Consider the following 25020-nt stretch of genomic DNA (forward strand, 5'->3'; position numbering starts at 1 on the left):
GGTATCACTCCACCAAAACTGGTTTCACATACCCACCACAGGCATTGCTCCACCACCACCACCATTCACCAGCATCACCACCCCTACCACCACCACCACAACCACAACTGGTATCACTCCACCACCACCACAGGCATAACTCCACCTCCACAACCACAACTGGTATCACTCCACCACCACCACCACCACCACCACAGGCATTACTCCACCTCCACAACCACCACTGGTGTCACTCCACCTCCACAACAACCACTGGTATCACTCCACATCCTTCACCACCACTGGTATTACTCCACATCCTTCACCACCACTGGTATCACTCAATCACCTTCACCACCACCAGCATTACTCAACCACCACTACCACCAACACCAACAACCACCATTGCCATCACTGCTCCACCAACACTACCACCAATGCCTCAGACATCATGGCCAACACCACCACCACAACAAACATAACCACCACCACTTCCACCACAATGTGGTCCTCATTGTATTTTGCAACAGATTTGCATCATAATGAGCAGTATGTAATATTACATCTTCCAGAACTTCTACAGAGATGAGATCAAGCGTGAGGAGATGTATATTCGGTACGTGAACAAGCTACATGAGCTGCATATGGTGGCTAACAACCACGCTGAGGCCGGTCTCACACTACAGCTGTATGCAAAGGTAGGCAGGATATCACATAATGCCAGGCTTGAATGATATACTGAAATGCACTTAATTTCTTCATTCAGAAGAAATCAATTATATATGAATACCATCATTGAAGTGTCATACTGTAATTAAAAGGTAATATAATTAAGGAATGAATTGCATGATTGATGTAATTATCGGGGTATGAAAGCAATTGGGCCGGTTAAAGTGTGTTGAGTCCAAAGGACTCCATGCATACTTTAGCCAGCCCAATTGCGTTCATATCCCCTATAATGACATCAATCCCGCAATTCATTACTTATATTTACACCAATAGTTCATTATTTCATTCAACAATTGTTAAAAATGCTTCATTTCATTTCAGAAAACCTTAAAGTAATCTTTTTGCACCCTTTCTATAAATAGAATGACCCTACTGTAACCTACAGTTTTTTTCAAATGACGTCCCTTTAACGCAGGAAAGATCAACCACTTGAAATTTTAAACGTAAAATTGAAGCACTAATAGCAACAACACATTTAACATATCATATATTAACACTCTATTAAATGTTTATTTCATTTTTACGGTACCTGCTGGCACAATAACAAGATAAACACTTTCCATGTATATTGTTATGCGGTGATTCGGGATCCGAACATATCCGCAGATGTTGCGTTCATCGGATGATAACCGCAATTGCCACAAGGCAGTTTATTTAAGGAATGAAAGTTGTGGTGTAAATATTGGTAATTATCTGCACATACTCATCTTATATGAGCGAATGTTTTCTGAAACCATCTCCATATTTATTTATCCTGTTTGTCAACAGTTTTTAGCTCTACTGGCCAAAGGCCAGAAGAGCTTATGCGATGGTAATGTGTACGTAGTATGTGCATTCGTGCGTCCATGCGGTCGTGCGTTTGTGCGTCTGTAAACAATTGCTTGTGAACACGATACAGTCTTCAGTTTTGATTGTATCTCGATGAAACTTGTACAGTATCTAGATGTCCATTAGAGCTGGGTTCCTTTCGAAAGCCAGATCCGCCCATGCATGCCTAGATTAGGGGCTAGATTATGGCCCTTGATAGTATAAAAAAAATGCTATTGTGTAAACAATTGGTTGTGAACACGATACAGTCTTCAGTTTTTATTGTTTCTCAATGAAACTTGTACAGTATCTAGATATCCATTAGAGCTCGGTTCCTTTCGAAAACCAGCCAGATCCGCCTATGAATGCCTAGATTATGAAAGTTTTAAAAAAATGCTCTCTATTTTTAGCCAGGTCTGCATGAGCGAATTCTATTTTTAGCCAAGTTTGATTTTGTGAATTACTCTGCCTTGTTCTTGTTGAAAGCCCAAAGGCCATTTTTAGCTTTAAGTTCTGTAGTTTGCACATTCATCTTAACAAAATTGGTTGTGAATGTTTAAGTTATGCATCTGGTGTCATTACTGGCCACACCCAGGGTTCACACGTTTGGTAAACATAAATCTGAAAAGGTTTGAAAATCTTTTTGTGTGTTCGTGCATCCATCTCAGCACAATTGATTGTGAATGTTTGTTCAAATTGATCAATGTTGTCCTAGGATGCCCTTGACTTTGACCTTTTGACCAACTTTTTTTTAACTTTTAAAACTACAGAAATTTTTACTATGAGTACAGTTTTGAAAGCATTTTTTTTTGTCAGATGACTTTTACTTGGCACATATTAAAATAGTTCATGGAACTAATCTGCTTACAATACTTTCTGGGCTCAGATGTTGAACGTGTTACGTTTTCAGGTAAGCCAAACACATTTAACATAAACCATATGTCTGTTGCCTTTTACCTATACATACATGCTCTGGATTGATATGACCACAAAAGCCATGCCAGTAGAGCATAGGCCCTTTTGGGCCTCTTGTTTAACCAGGTTTTCAACGAAACCGGGTTATTAGAATGAGGTTGTCGTTGGGCGGGCGGGCGCTCGTCGAACATTGGTTTCTGTTCAATAACTTTAGTAAACATTGATAGATATTGATGAAACTTGGTGTGTAGGTAGCTTATGGGAAGAGCTAGCTTGGGATTGCTTTTGAGGGGGGTGGGGCTAAGGTCAAGGTCACTGTTACTTAAAATAGAAAAATGGTTTCTGCCCAATAACTTTAGTTAGCATTGACAGATATTGATGAAACTTGGTGTGTAGGTAGCTTATGTGAAGAGCTAGCTTGGGATTGCTTTTGAGGGGGGTGGGGCTAAGGTCAAGGTCGCCTGTTACTAAAAATAGAAAAATGGTTTCTGCCCAATAACTTTAGTAAGGATTGATAGATATTGATGAAAGTTGGTGTGTAGGTAGCTTATGTGAAGAGCTAGCTTGGGATTGCTATTGAGGGGGGAAGGGGCTAAGGTCAAGGTCACTGTTACTTAAAATAGAAAAATGGTTTCTGCCCAATAACTTTAGTTAGCATTGACCAATATTGATGAAACTTGGTGTGTAGGTAGCTTATGTATAGAACTAGCTTGGGATTGCTTTTGAGGGGTGGGGCTAAGGTCAAGGTCGCCTGTTACTAAAAGTAGAAAAATGGTTTCTGCCCAATAACATAAGTTAGCATTGATAGATATTGAGGAAACTTAGGTAGCTTATGTGAAGAGCTAGCTTGGAATTGCTTTTGAGTGGGGAGGGGCTATGGTCAAGGTCACTATTACTAAAAATAGAAAAATGGTTTCCGCCCAATAACCTTAGTTAGGATTGATAGATATTGACAAAATTTTGTGTGTAGGTACTAGTAGCTTATGTGAAGAGCAAGCTTGGAATTTCTTTTGAGGGGGGTGGGGTCAAGGTCACTGTTACTAAAACTAGAAAAATGGTTTCTGCCCAATAACTTTAGTTAGCATTGATAGATATTGATGAAACGAAGGTAGCTTATGTGAAGAGATAGCTTGGGAGGTGGGGTCAAGGTCACTGTCCTAAAATTAGAAAAATGTTTTTCTGCCCAACAACTTAGTTAAAATTGATGGATAGTGATGAATCTTAGTGTGAATATAGCTAATATGAATATGCAGATTGAACTTGCTTTTGAGGGTGGGGAAGAAGGTCAAGGTACTTGATTTGTTGAGTGTAAATTAAAAACTTAAGGTTTTTTTCAAAAAGCAGACAACTGATTTTTTGAGAATATTTTACAAGGTAAGTTAATTTTTCTGTTGATTTATAGAAAAACAAAACTTTCTTACTTTATTGGGTAACATGTCATACAACAAATTAATTGGCTATAATTTCTGATTGCCCATAACAAAAACCTGGTTTCGTCGCATTGCGGCGCTTCTAGTCTTAGATTTATAATGCTAGTGTGAGGCAGGGGTGGGCAGCAGGGGCCTGGGAGCTTTTGTAGTAAGCACTTCAGGAATCTGGAATGAATTTTTGTAGGTACAAAAAAGTATTGTCTTTTATTATTATTTCTAATTAGAATTGCTTTGGAAGCTTAATAATTTTTCACCAGACCAAATGATTGAATGTATCTTAGACATACAGACTGTGTATGATAATTGTGTTTTCTTCATTCATGTCAAGAAATGGCTGAACTATGTCAAAAATGTTTTCATTAAAAAAAATTAGATTTGAATTTGGAAGTGAATGCACTAATAATACAATGGGCCAATTGTTAGGAACTTCGTTATAGTTAACAATGTTGTAAACGGCATCGTTGTTAACCATTATTATGTGCTGACACATTTAAATAAAACAAGAACCACTGAAAGAGTTGTCTCAAATCTTGTTAGAAATATGGCAGATCATAAGTGTGCACATTAAAGTTTCCATTTACAATTATGTTAAGTCTAACAAGATTCTGAACAATTGACCCATTGTGAATAAAATGTAGGTATTGCATTGGAGTGACAACATATTGCCGGCAGAGATGAACTATCGGGAACAGCGGGAACAGGACAGGAAGGAAATGCTCTATATGCAGATCATCAACTCGTTTGATCGCGGAAAAGTCTGGGAATACGCCCTACCTTTGTGTAAAGATCTTGCAGAATATTACGAGAGGAATTTCAGCTATAAGAAATTAGGCGATATTTTGGTATGTATGATTTTAAAGCTACACTCTCACAGATTGAACGTTTTGACAACTTTTTTAATTTTTGTCTTGGAACGAGCAAATATTTGGGAAAATCCATGGCAATCAGTTATATAGGACTGCTGACAAAAAATGAAATTGCAGAATTTTATATTTAAGTTCAAAAATTGATGTTTTATGTATTTTTCTTAAACTGTTAGTAACGGTTTAAGCCATAAATCATTAATTTTCGAACGGAAATATAAAAATCTACGATCTGATTTTTTGTCAGCAATCTTATATCATTGGTTTACAGATATTTACGCAAAAATTTGCTCTTTCCAAGACAAAAAATAAAAAAGTTGTAAAAATGGTAAATCTGTGAGAGTGCAGCTTTAACAACAAAAAATTGATATAATCACAATTAATATATCATATGAAAATGTTAGTGATGTAGCTTAGGCTGAGATTCATTCATCTCAACCTTGTATAAAGCTTAGAAAAACATCAATTTAGACCTTCACTGCAATTATTTAAGGATTTTAATTATTTTGATATTATATTTACAATTCATTAAATTGAATGTGCTGTCAAAAATCATCTAAACCACAGTGTTGTAAGTGTTTTTTAGTGAAATGATTGGCTTAGTGTGATCCTAGGGATGGCAACAAGTAGTATCCTAGGGATGGCAACAAGTAGTAGCCTAGGGATGGCAACAAGTAGTAGCCTAGGGATGGCAACAAGTACATGTAGTATCCTAGGGATGGCTACAAGTAGTACTGAATTACTTTAGTTAGGGTTAAGATATTGTGAACAAACCTTGTAAATATGAAGAGTTTTTAAAGACCTTTCATTGGATTGTGTTTGAGGATCTAGGGTCATTGTCAAGGTTACTATTTCTAAAAAAGGATAACTGTTTGGTACTGAATAACTTTAGTGAGGGTTGACGTATTGTGACCAAACTTGTTATGTAAAAGAGTTTATGGAGGACTTCAATGGGATTGCATTTGGTGCCCCTAAGGTCAAGTTCAAAGTCAGTGTTTCTTAAAATAGAAAAAATAGATGATATTGAATAACTTTAGTTAGGGTTAACATATTGCGACCAAACTTGGTAGATACGAAGTGTTTATGGAGACCTTTCATGGGATTGTGTTTGAGGCCCTAGGGTCAAGTTCAAGGTCACTGTTACTTAAAACAGAAAAAAACAGTTGGTACTGAATAACTTTAGTTAGGGTTAACATATTTGGACCAAACTTGGAAAATAGGAAGTGTTTATTGAGACCTTTCATGGGATTGTGTTTGAGCCCTAGTGTCAAGGTCACTGTTTCTAAATATAGATAATCGTTTGGTACTGAATAACTTTAGCTAGGGTTGACATATTGTGACCAAATTTGTTATGTAGGAAGAGTTTATGGAGGACTTAGATATACACTAACTAGAATGAATGAGCTTCTGGGAGCTTGTATACTTGATGATGCTTCCCTTCTGAACAAGAACTGTCTTTATTGGTTTTGGCAATATGGAATAAAGTCCCTGAAAATCTGTATTTTGAATTAAATTCCAAGTGGTCAGCAGGTCCTCTTTGAAGTCACATATGGTATGTATGGTGAGGAGCTGGGATTGTATTGTTCTGTTAGACTGTCGGCTGCAAGCAGTATTTCAGAAACACGACTAGTCGCATGACACAGCTCATTGAAAATGAAAATATTAATACCCACCACCTGTGTACCAACAGAACTACTTACATGAATGTGGGGGTTCAAGTACTTGCTTATGCGTATTTAATGTGTTATTGCATTATTTCATCTGTAGTAGCCATTATTTTATCATTTGACTTAAATCTGGGGACTATGCAGGCCAGAACAAGATAGGAATGTAATTGTTCTCTGGCCATGCTGTATCAATATGTGACTTGTGTGCGGGAGCATTGTTTTCCTGAAATATTCATAAACTATCATAGAAAAGTTAACCACTGATTGCCATAAATATACATCAGCAGCCAATTGTATAAATGATGGCTAGATTTAACCGCTGGTTAGGATAACTTAATTTTTATACAATCGGTTTTCGGATAACTTGACCAAACCCAGGGAGATAACCAAAAGATAGTAACTGGTTAGGATTTTTCCACGTTTATACAATTGGCTGATGTCTAAATGTATTTCTGAGTGCTCATAGTTCCATCGATAAAGGCAAGCATCCCAACCCAAATAACAGACCATAATCTTCAGGTTGGTGTTCATACAGTCAGCCACATACCCCAGATATTCTGGACACCACTTTTCATTTGCCTTTCTCTTATCATTTAAGTGTTGGTCAGGTTTTAAATTTATCATTGTTTCATTGCTGAATACTACATGTTTCCAATCAGACTCAACTGTCCGTGCTAATGTTTTGCAACACCCATTTCCTGTTGACTGTCGAGATGTTCATAGTTGGACTTAATGTAAGAAGCAGTGATTGCAAGCAGAGGTTGACACCTGTTCTGTTGATTGTCGAGATGTTCAAAGTTGGACTTATTGTAAGAAGCAGTGATTGCAAGCAGAGGTTGACACCTGTTCTTATTAAGAATCAGAGAAAGTTTTTAAGCTTCTTCGGTTCCCTGAAAATTTTCGAACGACTGCTTCTGGGTTAATTTATTATTTTAAAAACACAAAATTGACCATACATGCATTAACAGTCTAACAATCATTCCACAAGATTCATAGGCCACTTTAGAGAGTTTGTGCTGCCTCAAATACATAAAAATATCATTTTAATTGACTTTAACTCAAGAAATATAATTCTGTCCGCAGGGAAACTCATTTAGAAAAAATACTTATTCCAGTTTCAGGCTTATACGAAGAGTTACTTTCAGAAATGAACCATCACTGTTGTTCATTGTGCTATTGCTTTTTATTGAAGTTTGTCAGGAAATAGTGCAAATGAAAAATGCCTGGTTTGTTTAAGTTTTCCTTAACCGCGTGGAATCATTTCAGCAAGTGCGCGCGACATACGTTCCTACCCTTGAGATTATGAGATTGCTATGTTAACGATAGCCTACTTACGATTTCAGAAGCAGCAGGCATGTTTTTACCAGAAGATTTTGGAGGGTTCCCCCAGTGAGGACCCAGACAGCACGGACACATTCTACCCTCGTGTGGACCCTGCCTACTATAGGGTGGCATATTACGGGCAGAGTTTCCCTGCCTTTGTCAGGGTGAGTAATGACAACAGTAATATAATTTCATGTAATTATGAGGAGCAGTTGTCATTAAAGTTAAAGAGTTTTCCAGCATGAAAGGGGATATAATAGATGTAACCTGGAATTCACATTACTGGGTTCTCCCATGCTAGTACAAATAAAAGTTGAAATTCAAAAATTCATGTGACCCCGTTTTAGACCGACATCCCTTAAATAAATCCAGGGGGAAACACTGTTTATAAGATTTACGTTTTAGCTATCGCTTGAATTTAAGTAACAATATCAGAAATTCATGTAAATTATTGTCAATTGACGAATAATTATTCTATGTTCACTTCATTAACAAATCTGTAAAAAACCTGTATGAAGAACAAAATTATTGGTATTTACTTTAAGCATCACACCAATATTTCAGAACAAGCAGTTCATATACCGGGGAGATGAATGCTTGAAGCTAGACACAATAAAGAACCACCTGACAGCAGAGTTCCCCCAGGCCACAATCATGTCCCACAACAACCCACTCAGTGAGGCGTACAAGGACGGCCATCAACAGTGTATCCTTACCTCAACCATACACATGCCCTCTGTCAAGCCTCACCTTAACATATGCCCTTATCAATATGTATACCTTCTGTCACACCTCAACCATACACATGCACTCTGTCAAGCCTCACCTTAACATATGCCCTTATCAATATGTATACCTTCTGTCACACCTCAACCATACACATGCACTCTGTCAAGCCTCACCTTAACATATGCCCTTATCAATATGTATACCTTCTGTCACACCTCAACCATACACATGCACTCTGTCAAGCCTCACCTTAACATATGCCCTTATCAATATGTATACCTTCTGTCACACCTCAACCATTCATGTGCCCTCTGTCAAGCCTCACCTTAACATATGCCCTTATCAATATGTATACCTTCTGTCACACCTCAACCATACACATGCACTCTGTCAAGCCTCACCTTAACATATGCCCTTATCAATATGTATACCTTCTGTCACACCTCAACCATACACATTCACTCCATCACTCTCTAATAGGGATGCAAATGATTGGCTAAGTTACCGGGACCAACCTTGATTCCCCAAATAAGCCTCTGAAATCCCCCATTTTCAGAAAAAAAAATCCAACAAAAAATTACACACTTTGAACAAACGGAAAACACAATTGAATCATTTCCACTGCATACATATTTGTAAACAATGCAAAATTAGGTCATTGAAGATTGTAAATTCCCGATGACAATACCTTGAAGCTTCGTTCTGGGATTGACCATTACTTGATATAACTACTGAAAAACCAAACCAACTTGGTATGTAGTAAAAAAACAAAACAAAGACAAAAATCTATCATACAACAAAACAGGAAATATATCCTTAAACACTATACTATACAGTTACATTGCAAAACACAAACATTATAAACCGTTTATAGCATTAATAACATCATGGTGATTTGAGCAATATTGCACAGCTAAATTGGCACCCAAGACAACACATTGGTGTGAAGGTTGATTTCTTAAAGACTTAATTGGCATGATCATTTAAATGTACTGACAATAATTGAAACATGTTTTGATGTCTTTTGTCTAACAGCCAGTTAATGTAATATTACCAGAACTGTTCAAAGTACCCGACAATATACTGTCCCTAATTCACATATGATGCTTGTATAGTGTATTGTCATCACAGTCACACATTGATCGTTGTAAAAAACAAGACAAACATACCTATTACACAATGACACAGTTTTAGGCAAAAGGATTATAATTATATTTATCATCCCTACTTTTTAAACATGCACATTGCCTCAGTCACACACATACCCTCTGTCACATCTCAACCACACACATACCCTCTGTCACATCTCAACCACACACTTACCCTCTGTCACATCTCAACCACACACATACCCTCTGTCACATCTCAACCACACACTTACGCTCTGTCACATCTCAGCCACACATTTACGCTCTGTCACATCTCAACCACACACTTATGCTCTGTCACATCTCAACCACACACATAACCTCTGTCACATCTCAACCACACACTTACCCTCTGTCACATGTCAACCACACACATACCCTCTGTCACATCTCAACCACACACATACGCTCTCACATCTCAACCACACACAAACGCTCTGTCACATCTCAGCCACACATTTACGCTCTGTCACATCTCAACCACACACTTATGCTCTGTCACATCTCAACCACACACATAACCTCTGTCACATCTCAACCACACACTTACCCTCTGTCACATCTCAACCACACACTTACCCTCTGTCACATCTCAACCACACACATACCCTTTGTCACATCTTAACCACACACTTACGCTCTGTCACATCTCAACCACACACTTACGCTCTGTCACATCTCAACCACACACATACGCTGTCACATCTCAACCACACACTTATGCTCTGTCACATCTCAACCACACACATACCCTCTGTCACATCTCAACCACACACTTACCCTCTGTCACATCTAAACCACACATTTACGCTCTGTCACATCTCAACCACACACTTATGCTCTGTCACATCTCAACCACACACATACCCTCTGTCACATCTCAACCACACACATATCCTCTGTCACATCTCAACCACACACATACCCTCTGTCACATCTCAACCACACACTTACGCTCTGTCACATCTCAACCACACACTTACCCTCTGTCACATCTCAACCACACACTTACCCTCTGTCACATCTCAACCACACACATACGCTCTCACATCTCAACCACACACATACGCTCTGTCACATCTCAACCACACACATACGCTGTCACATCTCAACCACACACTTATGCTCTGTCACATCTCAACCACACACATACCCTCTGTCACATCTCAACCACACACTTACCCTCTGTCACATCTCAACCACACATACCCTCTGTCACATCTCAACCACACACTTACGCTCTGTCACATCTCAACCACACACATACGCTCTGTCACATCTCAACCACACACATACGCTGTCACATCTCAACCACACACTTATGCTCTGTCACATCTCAACCACACACATACCCTCTGTCACATCTCAACCACACACTTACCCTCTGTCACATCTCAACCACACACTTACGCTCTGTCACATCTCAGCCACACACTTATGCTCTGTCACATCTCAACCACACACTTACACTCTGTCACATCTCAACCACACACACACGCTGTCACATCTCAACCACACACTTATGCTGTCACATCTCAACCACACACTTACGCTCTGTCACATCTCAACCACACACTTACGCTCTGTCACATCTCAACCACACACTTACGCTGTCACATCTCAACCACACACTTACGCTCTGTCACATCTCAACCACACATTTACGCTCTGTCACATCTCAACCACACACTTACACTGTCACATCTCAACCACACACTTACGCTCTGTCACATCTCAACCACACACATATCCTCTGTCACATCTCAACCACACACATACCCTCTGTCACATCTCAACCACACACATATCCTCTGTCACATCTCAACCACACACTTACGCTCTGTCACATCTCAACCACACACTTACGCTCTGTCACATCTCAACCACACACATACGCTCTGTCACATCTCAACCACACACATACGCTCTGTCACATCTCAACCACACACTTATGCTCTGTCACATCTCAACCACACACTTACCCTCTGTCACATCTCAACCACACACTTATGCTCTGTCACATCTGAACCACACACATACCCTCTGTCACATCTCAACCACACACATACCCTCTGTCACATCTCAACCACACACTTACCCTCTGTCACATCTCAACCACACACATACGCTGTCACATCTCAACCACACACTTATGCTCTGTCACATCTCAACCACACACTTACCCTCTGTCACATCTCAACCACACACATACACATTTACGCTCTGTCACATCTCAACCACACACATACGCTCTGTCACATCTCAACCACACACATACCCTCTGTCACATCTCAACCACACACATACCCTCTGTCACATCTCAACCACAAACATACACATTTACGCTCTGTCACATCTCAACCACACACTTACCCTCTGTCACATCTCAACCACACACTTACCCTCTGTCACATCTCAACCACACACATACCCTCTGTCACATCTCAACCACAAACATACACATTTACGCTCTGTCACATATCAACCACACACTTACCCTCTGTCACATCTCAACCACACACTTACCCTCTGTCACATCTCAACCACACACATACCCTTTGTCACATCTCAACCACACACTTACGCTCTGTCACATCTCAACCACACACTTACGCTCTGTCACATCTCAACCACACACATACGCTGTCACATCTCAACACACACTTACGCTGTCACATCTCAACCACACACTTACGCTCTGTCACATCTCAACCACACACTTACCCTCTGTCACATCTCAACCACACACATACCCTCTGTCACATCTCAACCACACACTTACCCTCTGTCACATCTCAACCACACACTTACCCTCTGTCACATCTCAACCACACACATACCCTCTGTCACATCTCAACCACACACTTACCCTCTGTCACATCTCAACCACACACATACCCTCTGTCACATCTCAACCACACACTTACCCTCTATCACATCTCAACCACACTTACGCTCTGTCACATCTCAGCCACATACTTACCCTCTGTCACATCTCAACCACACACATACGCTGTCACATCTCAACCACACACTTATGCTCTGTCACATCTCAACCACACACTTACCCTCTGTCACATCTCAACCACACACATACACATTTACGCTCTGTCACATCTCAACCACACACATACGCTCTGTCACATCTCAACCACACACATACCCTCTGTCACATCTCAACCACACACATACCCTCTGTCACATCTCAACCACAAACATACACATTTACGCTCTGTCACATCTCAACCACACACTTACCCTCTGTCACATCTCAACCACACACTTACCCTCTGTCACATCTCAACCACACACATACCCTCTGTCACATCTCAACCACAAACATACACATTTACGCTCTGTCACATATCAACCACACACTTACCCTCTGTCACATCTCAACCACACACTTACCCTCTGTCACATCTCAACCACACACATACCCTTTGTCACATCTTAACCACACACTTACGCTCTGTCACATCTCAACCACACACTTACGCTCTGTCACATCTCAACCACACACATACGCTGTCACATCTCAACACACACTTACGCTGTCACATCTCAACCACACACTTACGCTCTGTCACATCTCAACCACACACTTACCCTCTGTCACATCTCAACCACACACATACCCTCTGTCACATCTCAACCACACACTTACCCTCTGTCACATCTCAACCACACACTTACCCTCTGTCACATCTCAACCACACACATACCCTCTGTCACATCTCAACCACACACTTACCCTCTGTCACATCTCAACCACACACATACCCTCTGTCACATCTCAACCACACACTTACCCTCTATCACATCTCAACCACACTTACGCTCTGTCACATCTCAGCCACATACTTACCCTCTGTCACATCTCAACCACACACTTATGCTCTGTCACATCTCAACCACACATATACCCTCTGTCACATCTCAACCACACACTTACCCTCTGTCACATCTCAACCACACACTTAGGCTCTGTCACATCTCAGCCACACATTTACGCTCTGTCACATCTCAACCACACACTTATGCTCTGTCAAATCTCAACCACACACATACCCTCTGTCACATCTCAACCACACACTTACGCTCTGTCACATCTCAACCACACACTTATGCTCTGTCACATCTCAACCACACATATACCCTCTGTCACATCTCAACCACACACATACCCTCTGTCACATCTCAACCACACACATACCCTCTGTCACATCTCAACCACACACTTACCCTCTGTCACATCTCAACCACACACTTACCCTCTGTCACATCTCAACCACACACATACCCTCTGTCACATCTCAACCACACACATACCCTCTGTCACATCTCAACCACAGACATACCCTCTGTCACATCTCAACCACACACATACCCTCTGTCACATCTCAACCACACACTTACCCTCTGTCACATCTCAACCACACACTTACCCTCTGTCACATCTCAACCACACACTTACCCTCTGTCACATCTCAACCACACACATACCCTCTGTCACATCTCAACCACACACATACCCTCTGTCACATCTCAGCCACACACTTACCCTCTGTCACATCTCAACCACACACTTATCCTCTGTCACATCTCAACCACACACATACCCTCTGTCACATCTCAACCACACACATACCCTCTGTCACATCTCAACCACACACATACCCTCTGTCACATCTCAACCACACACTTACCCTCTGTCACATCTCAACCACACACTAAGGCTCTGTCACATCTCAGCCACACATTTACGCTCTGTCACATCTCAACCACACACTTACCCTCTGTCAAATCTCAACCACACACATACCCTCTGTCACATCTCAACCACACACTTATGCTCTGTCACATCTCAACCACACACTTATGCTCTGTCACATCTCAACCACACACATACCCTCTGTCACATCTCAACCACACACATACCCTCTGTCACATCTCAACCACACACATACCCCCTGTCACATCTCAACCACACACTTACGATGTCAAATCTCAACCACACACTTACGCTCTGTCACATCTCAACCACACACTTAGGCTCTGTCACATCTCAACCACACACATACGCTCTAACACATATCAACCACACACATACCCTCTGTCACATCTCAACCACACACATACCCTCTGTCACATCTCAACCACACACATACCCTCTGTCACATCTCAACCACACACTTATGATGTCAAATCTCAACCACACACTTACGCTCTGTCAAATCTCAACCACACACATACCCTCTGTCACATCTCAACCACACACATACCCTCTGTCACATCTCAACCACACACATACCCTCTGTCACATCTCAAACACACACATACGCTCTGTCACATCTCAACCACACACTTATGCTCTGTCACATCTCAACCACACACATACCCTCTGTCACATCTCAGCCACACACTTACGCTCTGTCACATCTCAACCACACACTTACGCTCTGTCACATCTCAGCCACACACTTACCCTCTGTCACATCTCAACCACACACATATCCTCTGTCACATCTCAACCACACACATATCCTCTGTCACATCTCAACCACACACATACCCTCTGTCACATCTCAACCACACACATACCCTCTGTCACATCTCAACCACACACTTACCCTCTGTCACATCTCAACCACACACTTATGCTCTGTCACATCTCAACCACACACTTACGCTCTGTCACATCTCAACCACACTCTTTCGCTCTGCCACATCTCAACCACACACATACCCTCTGTCACATCTCAGCCACACACTTACGCTCTGTCACATCTCAGCCACACACTTACCCTCTGTCACATCTCAACCACACACTTACCCTCTGTCACATCTCAACCACACACTTACCCTCTGTCACATCTCAACCACACACTTACCCTCTGTCACATCTCAACCACACACTAAGGCTCTGTCACATCTCAGCCACACGTTTACGCTCTGTCACATCTCAACCACACACTTACCCTCTGTCACATCTCAACCACACACTTATGCTCTGTCACATCTCAACCACACTCTTTTGCTCTGCCACATCTCAACCACACACATACCCTCTGTCACATCTCAGCCACACACTTACGCTCTGTCACATCTCAACCACACACTTACCCTCTGTCACATCTCAACCACACACTTACCCTCTGTCACATCTCAACCACACACTTACCCTCTGTCACATCTCAACCACACACTTACCCTCTGTCACATCTCAACCACACACTAAGGCTCTGTCACATCTCAGCCACACATTTACGCTCTGTCACATCTCAACCACACACTTATGCTCTGTCACATCTCAACCACACACTTACCCTCTGTCACATCTCAACCACACACTTACGCTCTGTCACATCTCAACCACACACTTACCCTCTGTCACATCTCAACCACACACGTACACATTTATGCTCTGTCACATCTCAACCACACACTTAGGCTCTGTCACATCTCAACCACACACTTACACTCTGTCACATCTCAACCATACCCATACCCTCTGTCACATCTCAACCACACCCATTCCCTCTGTCACATATCAACCATACCCATACCCTCTGTCACATCTAAGCCATACCCATACCCTCTGTCACATCTAAGCCATACACATACCTACTGTTATATTTCAGCCATCCACATGCCTTTGGTCACTCCTCATTTAGACCTATATCTTCTGTCACAACTCATTAAGTATATGGTAGACATTGTTGGTTTACCTTGACTTTATGTGCAGATATTCAGATCTGCAGTTTGAAGCCTGTCCCAGGACAGCGGACTGAGTTTCTGGGCAAGAATGTGCCCCAGGAGATACGCAACTTCTACACAAGTAATGAGGTGGATACATTCCAGTTTGATCGGCCATACCACCGTGGTGAAAAGGATAAGATAAATGAGAGCAAGGTAAATATTCCCAAACCATGTTTACACTATATCGTACCAAGAGCCTGGTATAGCTTGTCAAACCAGGGACACATCCATGTTTACACTATATTGAACCAAGAGCCTTGTATATCTTGTCAAACCAGGGACACATCCATGTTTACACTATATTGAACCAAGAGCCTTGTATATCTTGTCAAACCAGGGACACATCCATGTTTACACTATATTGAACCAAGAGCCTTGTATATCTTGTCAAACCAGAGACACATCCATGTTTACACTATATTGAGCCAAATTGAGCCAAGAGCCTTGTATATCTTCTCAAACCAGGGACACATCCATGTTTACACTATATTGAACCAAGAGCCTTGTATATCTTGTCAAACCAGGGACACATCCATGTTTACACTATATTGAACCAAGAGCCTTGTATATCTTGTCAAACCAGGGACACATCCATGTTTACACTATATTGAACCAAGAGCCTTGTATATCTTGTCAAACCAGGGACACATCCATGTTTACACTATATTGAACCAAGAGCCTTGTATATCTTGTCAAACCAGGGACACATCCATGTTTACACTATATTGAACCAAGAGCCTGGTATGTCTTCTCAAACCAGGCATATTTCCAGGTATACACTCTTATCGTACCAAGAGCCTGGTATGTCTTCTCAAACCAGGCATATTTCCAGGTATACACTCTTATCGTACCAAGAGCCTGGTATGTCTTCTCAAACCAGGCATATTTCCAGGTATACACTCTTATCGTACCAAGAGCACCATACCAGGGCACTGTTATTCATATTTGAAAATGGTTGAAAAGCAGTAGCATTTCACAGAATTCAAATGCTGTTGTGCTTAAAATATTTTATTTCTATTTAACATGTATGTCAGGCTGTAAGAAATTTCCAATCAACTTGCTTCTCGGATGACACAATATATATTTCAATTTCAGACTCTCTGTATAGAAAGAACCAAAATGAAGACCGCATACAAGTTTCCTGGAATACTGCGCTGGTACGAGGTGATAGAAATAGAGGTGGAGATGTTATGTCCCATTCGGGTTGCCATAGAAACACTCAAAACATACAACAGTGAGCTTTCTCTGCTCATTGATAGGTAATCAACAATTTACTGAACTATAACCTTGATAATGGTTTCCTGCTTTATATTTTGAATTGTTAGGGCTATTTGATTTAAGCATACACCCTAACCAAGGATGGCACAATAAAAAAAATATAGAGATGGGGGTTCCCGTCCATTTTTTGCTTTTAATTTTTGCCAGGGTGTGATGTTTTTTCGCTTCTAAAGGGGTTGCATTATGCTGGCACTGATTAAGATAGAGGGTGACTTTGGCGGTGAGGTTTCAAAACTTGCTAAAATAAAATGCCAAGAAGAGAAAACTTTGCCCTCTAAAACCATACGGTATATTAAAGGTAAACCAAATTACAACAATATTGACAATATCTGGGCGAGGAAACAATAACAGATGTCAAATTTTACAACCCACTGACAAAAAATACACACATGGCAAATTAAAAGTTGATAAAAAAATCTAGCACTTTGCGTCACCAACTGCGCTTGATTGTATAACATACTTGATAGTCTAGTCGGTTGAGGCTTTTGTAACAATACTCCTTATTTAATAAGCAAATGCCTATATGCCATTTTGCAATGTTTGAAGGACATTTTAAGTCTGTAGTAGCAAGGACATTTTAAGTCTGTAGTAGCAACTTTTTGCGACATTTTTTTCAACAGATTAATGGACAAAACTAAGTTTGAAAATAAACAAAGACAATAAATATTGCAGCCAGAGTTATGGTTCCTGTGCACTGCATTTCTCCTAAATGAGAACTATCTGTATAGGAAGTTTGAAGTAAAATTTATGCTCCGGACAAGATTGCCCAGTGGAGAGAAGTATGAAATAACCAAATGGCAATAATTTTTAATTAACTTATACCACAAGGGAGCTCTGTTGAATGGGCTGGTTTGTACAATTTGAATATTCCTCAACTCTGTAAGAAGTTTGAGCATGTTAGCTACATATGAAGAAATGGATTTACAGGAGAACTGTAAATGGCAGAAGTGCTCAAAGGTTATCATGGTATGGCAGCATCAGGTGCATCAAAAATGGTAAAATCCTCGTAAAAGTGAAAATGGGAGTGGAGAGTTCTTTTGAATTTCATAACACAGTAAATACAGACTTATACCAATTATTTTACACATCTAATATGCCAGTTTATGTGAAAAAAATGAGCAATATCAATTATTTATTATTTGGCTAGTTCATGAGAGATCCCAAAACACATGCATATATAAGTGAACATTTAATTACAGTCTTAAAATATCACATTCTAAAAGTAAATATTTAGGTGGAAGCAAGTGGTGGACATATTGGTTCAGTGATGGCCTTCTCGGAAATTTAATAAGTACATAGTCCATGCACCTGTTTGGTGTGAACCACTCACAGATGTGCGCATTGTTATGGCATATAATCTGCATTTTCCCAATTACTCCAATCCTCTGAGCACTTTTTCCTCTGGATGTTTATGGTTTTATTGTATAATAAAGTTTTATGCAGATTGAAAATTGATACTGTTATAATACCATAGACTAGAAGCAACAGGAACAAATCTTTTTACATTGTGTACAGTAGGTCAATATTTAGAGCATTCATTTCATTTGATTTAGACCGTAAGATTCCATACAGTGTTATAGTTCCCCATCTATAATAATAAACTTTAACATTTATGATTTGATACGGCACTTGACAAAAGATCTAAAATAAATTTACCTGAAGCATACATTCAGATGCTGTTGTTGCCCTACGAAAGTTAAACGCTACCTAACTCAGATATCACTACGTGCATTATTACCCACCACTTCTTTTCCTGTCATCCAAATATGTAACAGCTGATCTATGATGAAAAAGTAATGACTGAAAACATCTGTAAATGACCAACTACATATTAATTGGGTGTACTACCGACCTAGTACAAATGTACAAAATGGTCATGTTAATTACAAAAACGTGTATTCCTGTGGTTGTAAAGCTGTCATATGTAGACAACAAATCAGTATAAAAGAGATGATTTGGGATGTGAAAACAGAGTTTGTTAGGCACGGAAGGAGACCGGCCTTGGGTCCTTAATGGACGGCAGTTAGGATGCGGGATTACCTTAAATGCCATGCTGTATTATATACTGATTATTATACTTAGAAAGAACGTGGAACAATAAAGACTTAAAACACTTGAACAGTTGTTGGTTGGTTACTGAACGAACTATCACGAAAGTTAAGTGAGCGGTGGCGTTACGTGACAATATTAATTGGGTGTACTACCCAACATACGTATATAAGCCGTGTTTTTCTTCACATATTTCAGGTGAGGGATTTAGGGCCATTATGTCCTTCATGTTTTTAAAAACACTTTAACATGTATAGGATAACCTTTTGACGTTGAAGCTTCTAAAGAGGGACAGTACATTCAGTGATTGGCTGTTTGTTTAATTGGAATACTCCTTAGTTTTATGTTAAAATTTTGTTTTAATAATTAAAACTTCAGAGAAAGAAAAGTTAAATATCAATTTATATATGTATGCTCCATTTATGACTAATTTACCTTGAATTTAAACAGTTGAAGGTAAATAGTGTTACTTCTCCTTTAAAGTATACATTAATATGTAGTGGAAATATTTGATTTTCAGATGTCAGGGGAATCCTAAACTGTTTTTCCCACAATTGGAGATGCGGTTGAAGGGGATGATCAGTGCTAATGTGATGGGGGGCATCGCAAAGTACCATCAGGTAAACATTCGATTGACCACCATTTTGTTAACAGCGCATATGCGGATGTCTGTTGTACTATGATGGGTTAGACAAAACTAATAATGCAAAGGATGAATGTTATAAGGTTCGTTACTAGTGCACAATGAGTTAAATTTGACAATGCCCTATGAATCAATTAGGGGTACATGTAGTATGTTGTGTTTCCAGGCATTCTTCACAGAGGAGTTTGAGAGAGATCACCCAGATGAGGCCGTGTACCTGGACCAGCTTAAACAGCTGCTGCATGAGCAGGTTCATTCTTTCTTATGTTTAGCGATCATTTTTACTCTCTTTCATAAAATCTATATTTTGTTTACCATTTTTACAATGAAAATCAGGTTATTGGAATAAAGATGTGTATAAGCATCTAGGTTACAAAGTGCAAGTTTCCATTCAATAACTCATTCAATAAGGATCAAGTTTTCATGATCAAACTTGGTATGCAAGATCACATGGAGACATACATTTGGATTGCATTTGGACTATCAAGGTCACTGTAATAAAAAATAGAAAAAAAGTTTCCTTTCAATAACTTTAGTAAGAGGTGATGTATGGTTATAAAATTTGGTATGTAGCAAGTTATTTGTACCTTAAAACGTACCTTTAGATTTCATTTGGTAATGTTGGGTCAATGTCACTATTGCTTAAAGTAAAAAAAATGATTTCTACACAAGTGGTGTATAGTGATGAAACTTGGCATGTACTCAGTATATGTGCAGATATACCTTGTGATTGGTATTTTAGGTATGTGGAGTCATGGTCAAGGTCACTGTAATTAAAAATGGAAGAAATGTTTTTTATGCCCCCTTTCGAAGAAGAGGGGTGTATTGCTTTGCACAGGCATGTCGGTATGTCGGTCGGTCGGTCCGTCCGTCCTTCGGTAGACCAAAGCTTGTCCATGTGATAACTCAACAATTCCTGGACGTATGGTCATCAAACTTGACATGAAGGTTGGGTCTGACCAGTAGATGACCCCTAATGATTTAAGGGCTCATCGGATCAAAAGGTCAAGGTCGCAGTGACCTTTAATGGTAAAATAATTTTAAAGCTTGTCCGAGTGATAACTCAACAATGCCTAGACCCATGGTCATCAAACTTGATATAGAAGTTGGGCCTGACCAGTAGATGACCCCTATTGTTTTGGGGGGTCATCGGGCCAAAGGTTAAGGTCACAGTGACCTTGAATGGTAAAAGGTGAGTGATAACTCGACAATGCCTGCACCCATGGCCCTCAAACTTGACTTGGAGGTTGGGCCTGACCAGTAGCTGACTCCTATTGTTTTTGGGGCTCGTCGGGTCAAAGTGACCTTGAATGGTAAAAGCTTGTCCGAGTGATAACTCAACAATGCATGCACCCATGGCCCTTATAATTGAATTGGAGGTTGGGCCTGACCAGTAGATGACCCCAATTGTTTTTGGGGATCATCAGGCCAAAGGTCAAGGTCACAGTGACCTTGAATTGTAAAAAGTTGTCCATGTGATAACTAGACAATGCCTGCACCCATGGCCCTCAAACATGACTTTGAGGTTGAGCTTGACCAATAGCTGACCCCTATTGTTTTTGGGGCTCATCGGGTCAAAGGTCAAGGTCACAGTGACCTTGAATGGTAAATGGTTGTCCAAGTGATAACTCGACAATGCCTGCACCCATGGCCCTCAAACTTGACTTGGAGGTTGGGCCTGACCAGTAGATGACCCTTATTGTTTTTGGGTGTCATTGGGCCAAAGGTCAAGGTCACATGTACCTTGAATGATAAAAGGTTGTCCGAGTGATAACTCGACAATGCCTGCACCCATGGCCCTCAAACTTGACTTGGAGGTGGGGCCTGACCAGTAAATGACCCCTCTTGATTTTAGGGGTCATTGGGCCAAATATGATGGTCACAGTGACCTTGAATGGTAAAAGGTTGTCCGTGTGATAACTCAACAATGCCTGCACCTATGGCCCTCAAACTTGAGACTTGGGGTTCGGCCTGAACAGTAGATGACCCCTTTTGTTTTTGAGGGTCATCAGGCCAAAGGTCAAGGTCACAGTGACCTTGAATGATAAAAGGTTGTCCGAGTGATAACTCGACAATGCCTTCACCCATGGCCATCAAACTTAACTCAGAGGTTAGGCCTGACCAGTAGATGGCCCCTATTGATTTTAGGGGACATTTGGCGAAAGGTCAAGGTCACAGTGACTTTGAACGATAAAAGTTTGTCCGAGTGATAACTCAAAATGCCTGCACCCATGGCCCTAAACTTGACTTTGAGGTTAGGCCTGACCAGTAGATGACCCCTATTGATGTTAGGGGTCAAGGTCACAGTGACCTTGAAAGCAAACTTGACAATTCATAGACCTATTGTCATCAAACTTGAAATGAAGGTTGGGCCTGACCAGTAGATGACCCCTCTTGACTTTGCGGGTCATCGGGCCAAGGTCAAGGTCACATTAGCCTTTAACACGAAAAAGTTAACAAATCTTCTCCCAGTGATATCTCAACAATGCCTCAACCTTTGATCATCAAACTTGACATGGAAGTCGGGCCTGACCAGGAGATGACACTTATTGATTTTAGGAGTCATTGGGTCAAAGGTCAAGTTCACAGTGACCTTGAATGCGAAAATGTTTCAAGTGATAATTCGACAATGCCTGCACCCATGGCCCTCAAACTTGACTTGGTGTTGTGTCTGACCTGTAGATGACCCTTATGATTGTAGGGATCATCGGGTCAAAGGTCAAGGTTACAGTGACCTTGAACAAAAAAGCATGTCCATGTGATAACTTGTCAATGCCTGCACCCATGGCCCTCAAACTTGACATTTAGATTTTTGGTGACCAGCTGATAACTCCTATGGATTTTGAAGTCATAGAGTCAAAGGTCATGGTCATAACACACTATCCCCAAACTTTGAATGGTCATAATCTTAAAACTGCCTCAACAGCATCCAATGTCAGTGACAAATCAGCTGTCATTTCGGTCCATGCATATTTCATTCAATTGTCCATATAATCCTGACAACATGGCGCTCAGGGGGGGGGGGGGGTATAATGTTTGACAAACTCCTGTTTCTCAATTATTTAAGTTAATCGTGATATATTCTTGTTAAACTTGGCAATGTTGAAAACTTATATGAAGATTTACCTTGGGTGTTGAATTTTAGGTTGTTGATAATGAAATGGATTTTGCTCACTAATTTTAGTTAGGACTTCTGCAAATCGGTTGAGTTCCCAAACTCTTTTAAGGTTCTTTTCACAATTATTCGAGAAAGTTATTGTCGTAGTTTTGAATGATTCATCGTCAAATAATGTTTAAAAAGCTGTCTAATTGAAGGTTGGCAATCTTTTTAATTTTATGTCAAAACTTTATTTTTGGACAGTAAATTACCATTCAATTTACACTTCAGCGTACCAATATCCTGAACACATTACTACAATAAAGCGCCATTCAGAAATCTGAATCTGAGACACTGCAGTGTTTTTCAATTTATAATAATTATTATTGGAATGAAACAAGAACTACCGTAATTCACCTAAAAGTTCGGACACTCTAAATATTCGGACACCTATAATTATTTTCCAAAATAATTTATTTTGCGTACCTAATTTTCGGACACCCAAAGGACATCAATCATAACTTTCACAGTTATCAAGTTTCACAGACAAAGATTATTGATTTTTATCTTTACAATGCCTGGCTAGATTACCTAACGGTATTCACCAATGTGACAAGTTAATTTGTTACTACCCATCCTAAACGATTCATTGCCTGTTGAAAAGGAAGAGTGATATATTTATTGGAGGATTAAAGAAACAACAAGGGAAATCAAGGGATTAAGGAAACACAGACATGACATGTTTGTAAAACGATCTGCCAATAAGCTTTCAAACTTGTACCACACTTATAGACTGTATGAAGCAATAATCGTACAGTTATACATTAACCCTGCATAGCAATGTCCATGCTCTCCACGAGATCCTTTCATTTTGGCTGAATAAGGTAAAAAAAAGTTTCATTAACTTCAGATAAGGATGACACAATTATGATGATGAAGTTAAATAACAAGCTTATGCAGAGTTCATATGTACTTTCAGGTTGCATTTTGGAATGGTACAACCATAGCAAAGTAAAGGTGTTGCTTGTATTTCTAAAGAATCCAAAAACATTAATTTGTCATAATTTTGTGATAGCCCAAATTAAAAACTAGTGTTCTGCATAGATGTGTGTCCTAGACATGTATATTTGTTTTTTAGGTGCATGTGTTGGCACCTGGGATGCAGATGCACGAGAAACATGTACCCCCGAATCTCATGCCCCTGCATAAAAACCTGGAAACAGAGTTCGAGGAAATGAAGAGGACTGTAGCTCAGCATGTAATTACTTACAGCAATATTTACCCTCACATAACAGACTGTTTTGCTTTGAGTTTATCTTTTCATATCAGTTATTTTTTACAGATTAATGTTTTTGTAATAACTGCAGTTAGTTGAAGTCCTCACAAAGAAGAAATAGACTATAAGCATACATGTGAACTCTACCAGCAGTAGGTAAAATATACCGCTTTTGAGACCCCTCTACTGCCATACCGCTTTCCTGTTGAAATCTACCGATATTGAAAACCATATCAAATTGGCCTTAAAGTTTCTTTTAAACATCTCAAAATTCTACCAACCATCTTAAAATACCCCATCAATCTGTCCCTTGAAAGAACATTGT

The 25020-nt window shown here is 40.1% G+C and overlaps 1 protein-coding gene across 1 annotated transcript in view; it reads left to right on the forward strand.

The window, feature by feature from the left end:
• LOC128216763 (dedicator of cytokinesis protein 4-like) overlaps window positions 1-25020 on the forward strand; it is a 189359-nt gene that overhangs the window by 130494 nt on the left and 33845 nt on the right. The window contains 9 exon segments of the mRNA XM_052923421.1: window positions 552-677; window positions 4499-4702; window positions 7734-7877; window positions 8278-8419; window positions 16339-16505; window positions 17448-17611; window positions 20200-20299; window positions 20489-20572; window positions 24558-24677. Of these exon segments, the coding sequence (XP_052779381.1) occupies window positions 552-677; window positions 4499-4702; window positions 7734-7877; window positions 8278-8419; window positions 16339-16505; window positions 17448-17611; window positions 20200-20299; window positions 20489-20572; window positions 24558-24677 (1251 nt within the window).

This window comes from Mya arenaria, chromosome 14 (genome assembly GCF_026914265.1).
Source record: "Mya arenaria isolate MELC-2E11 chromosome 14, ASM2691426v1".
Taxonomy (NCBI): domain Eukaryota; kingdom Metazoa; phylum Mollusca; class Bivalvia; order Myida; family Myidae; genus Mya; species Mya arenaria.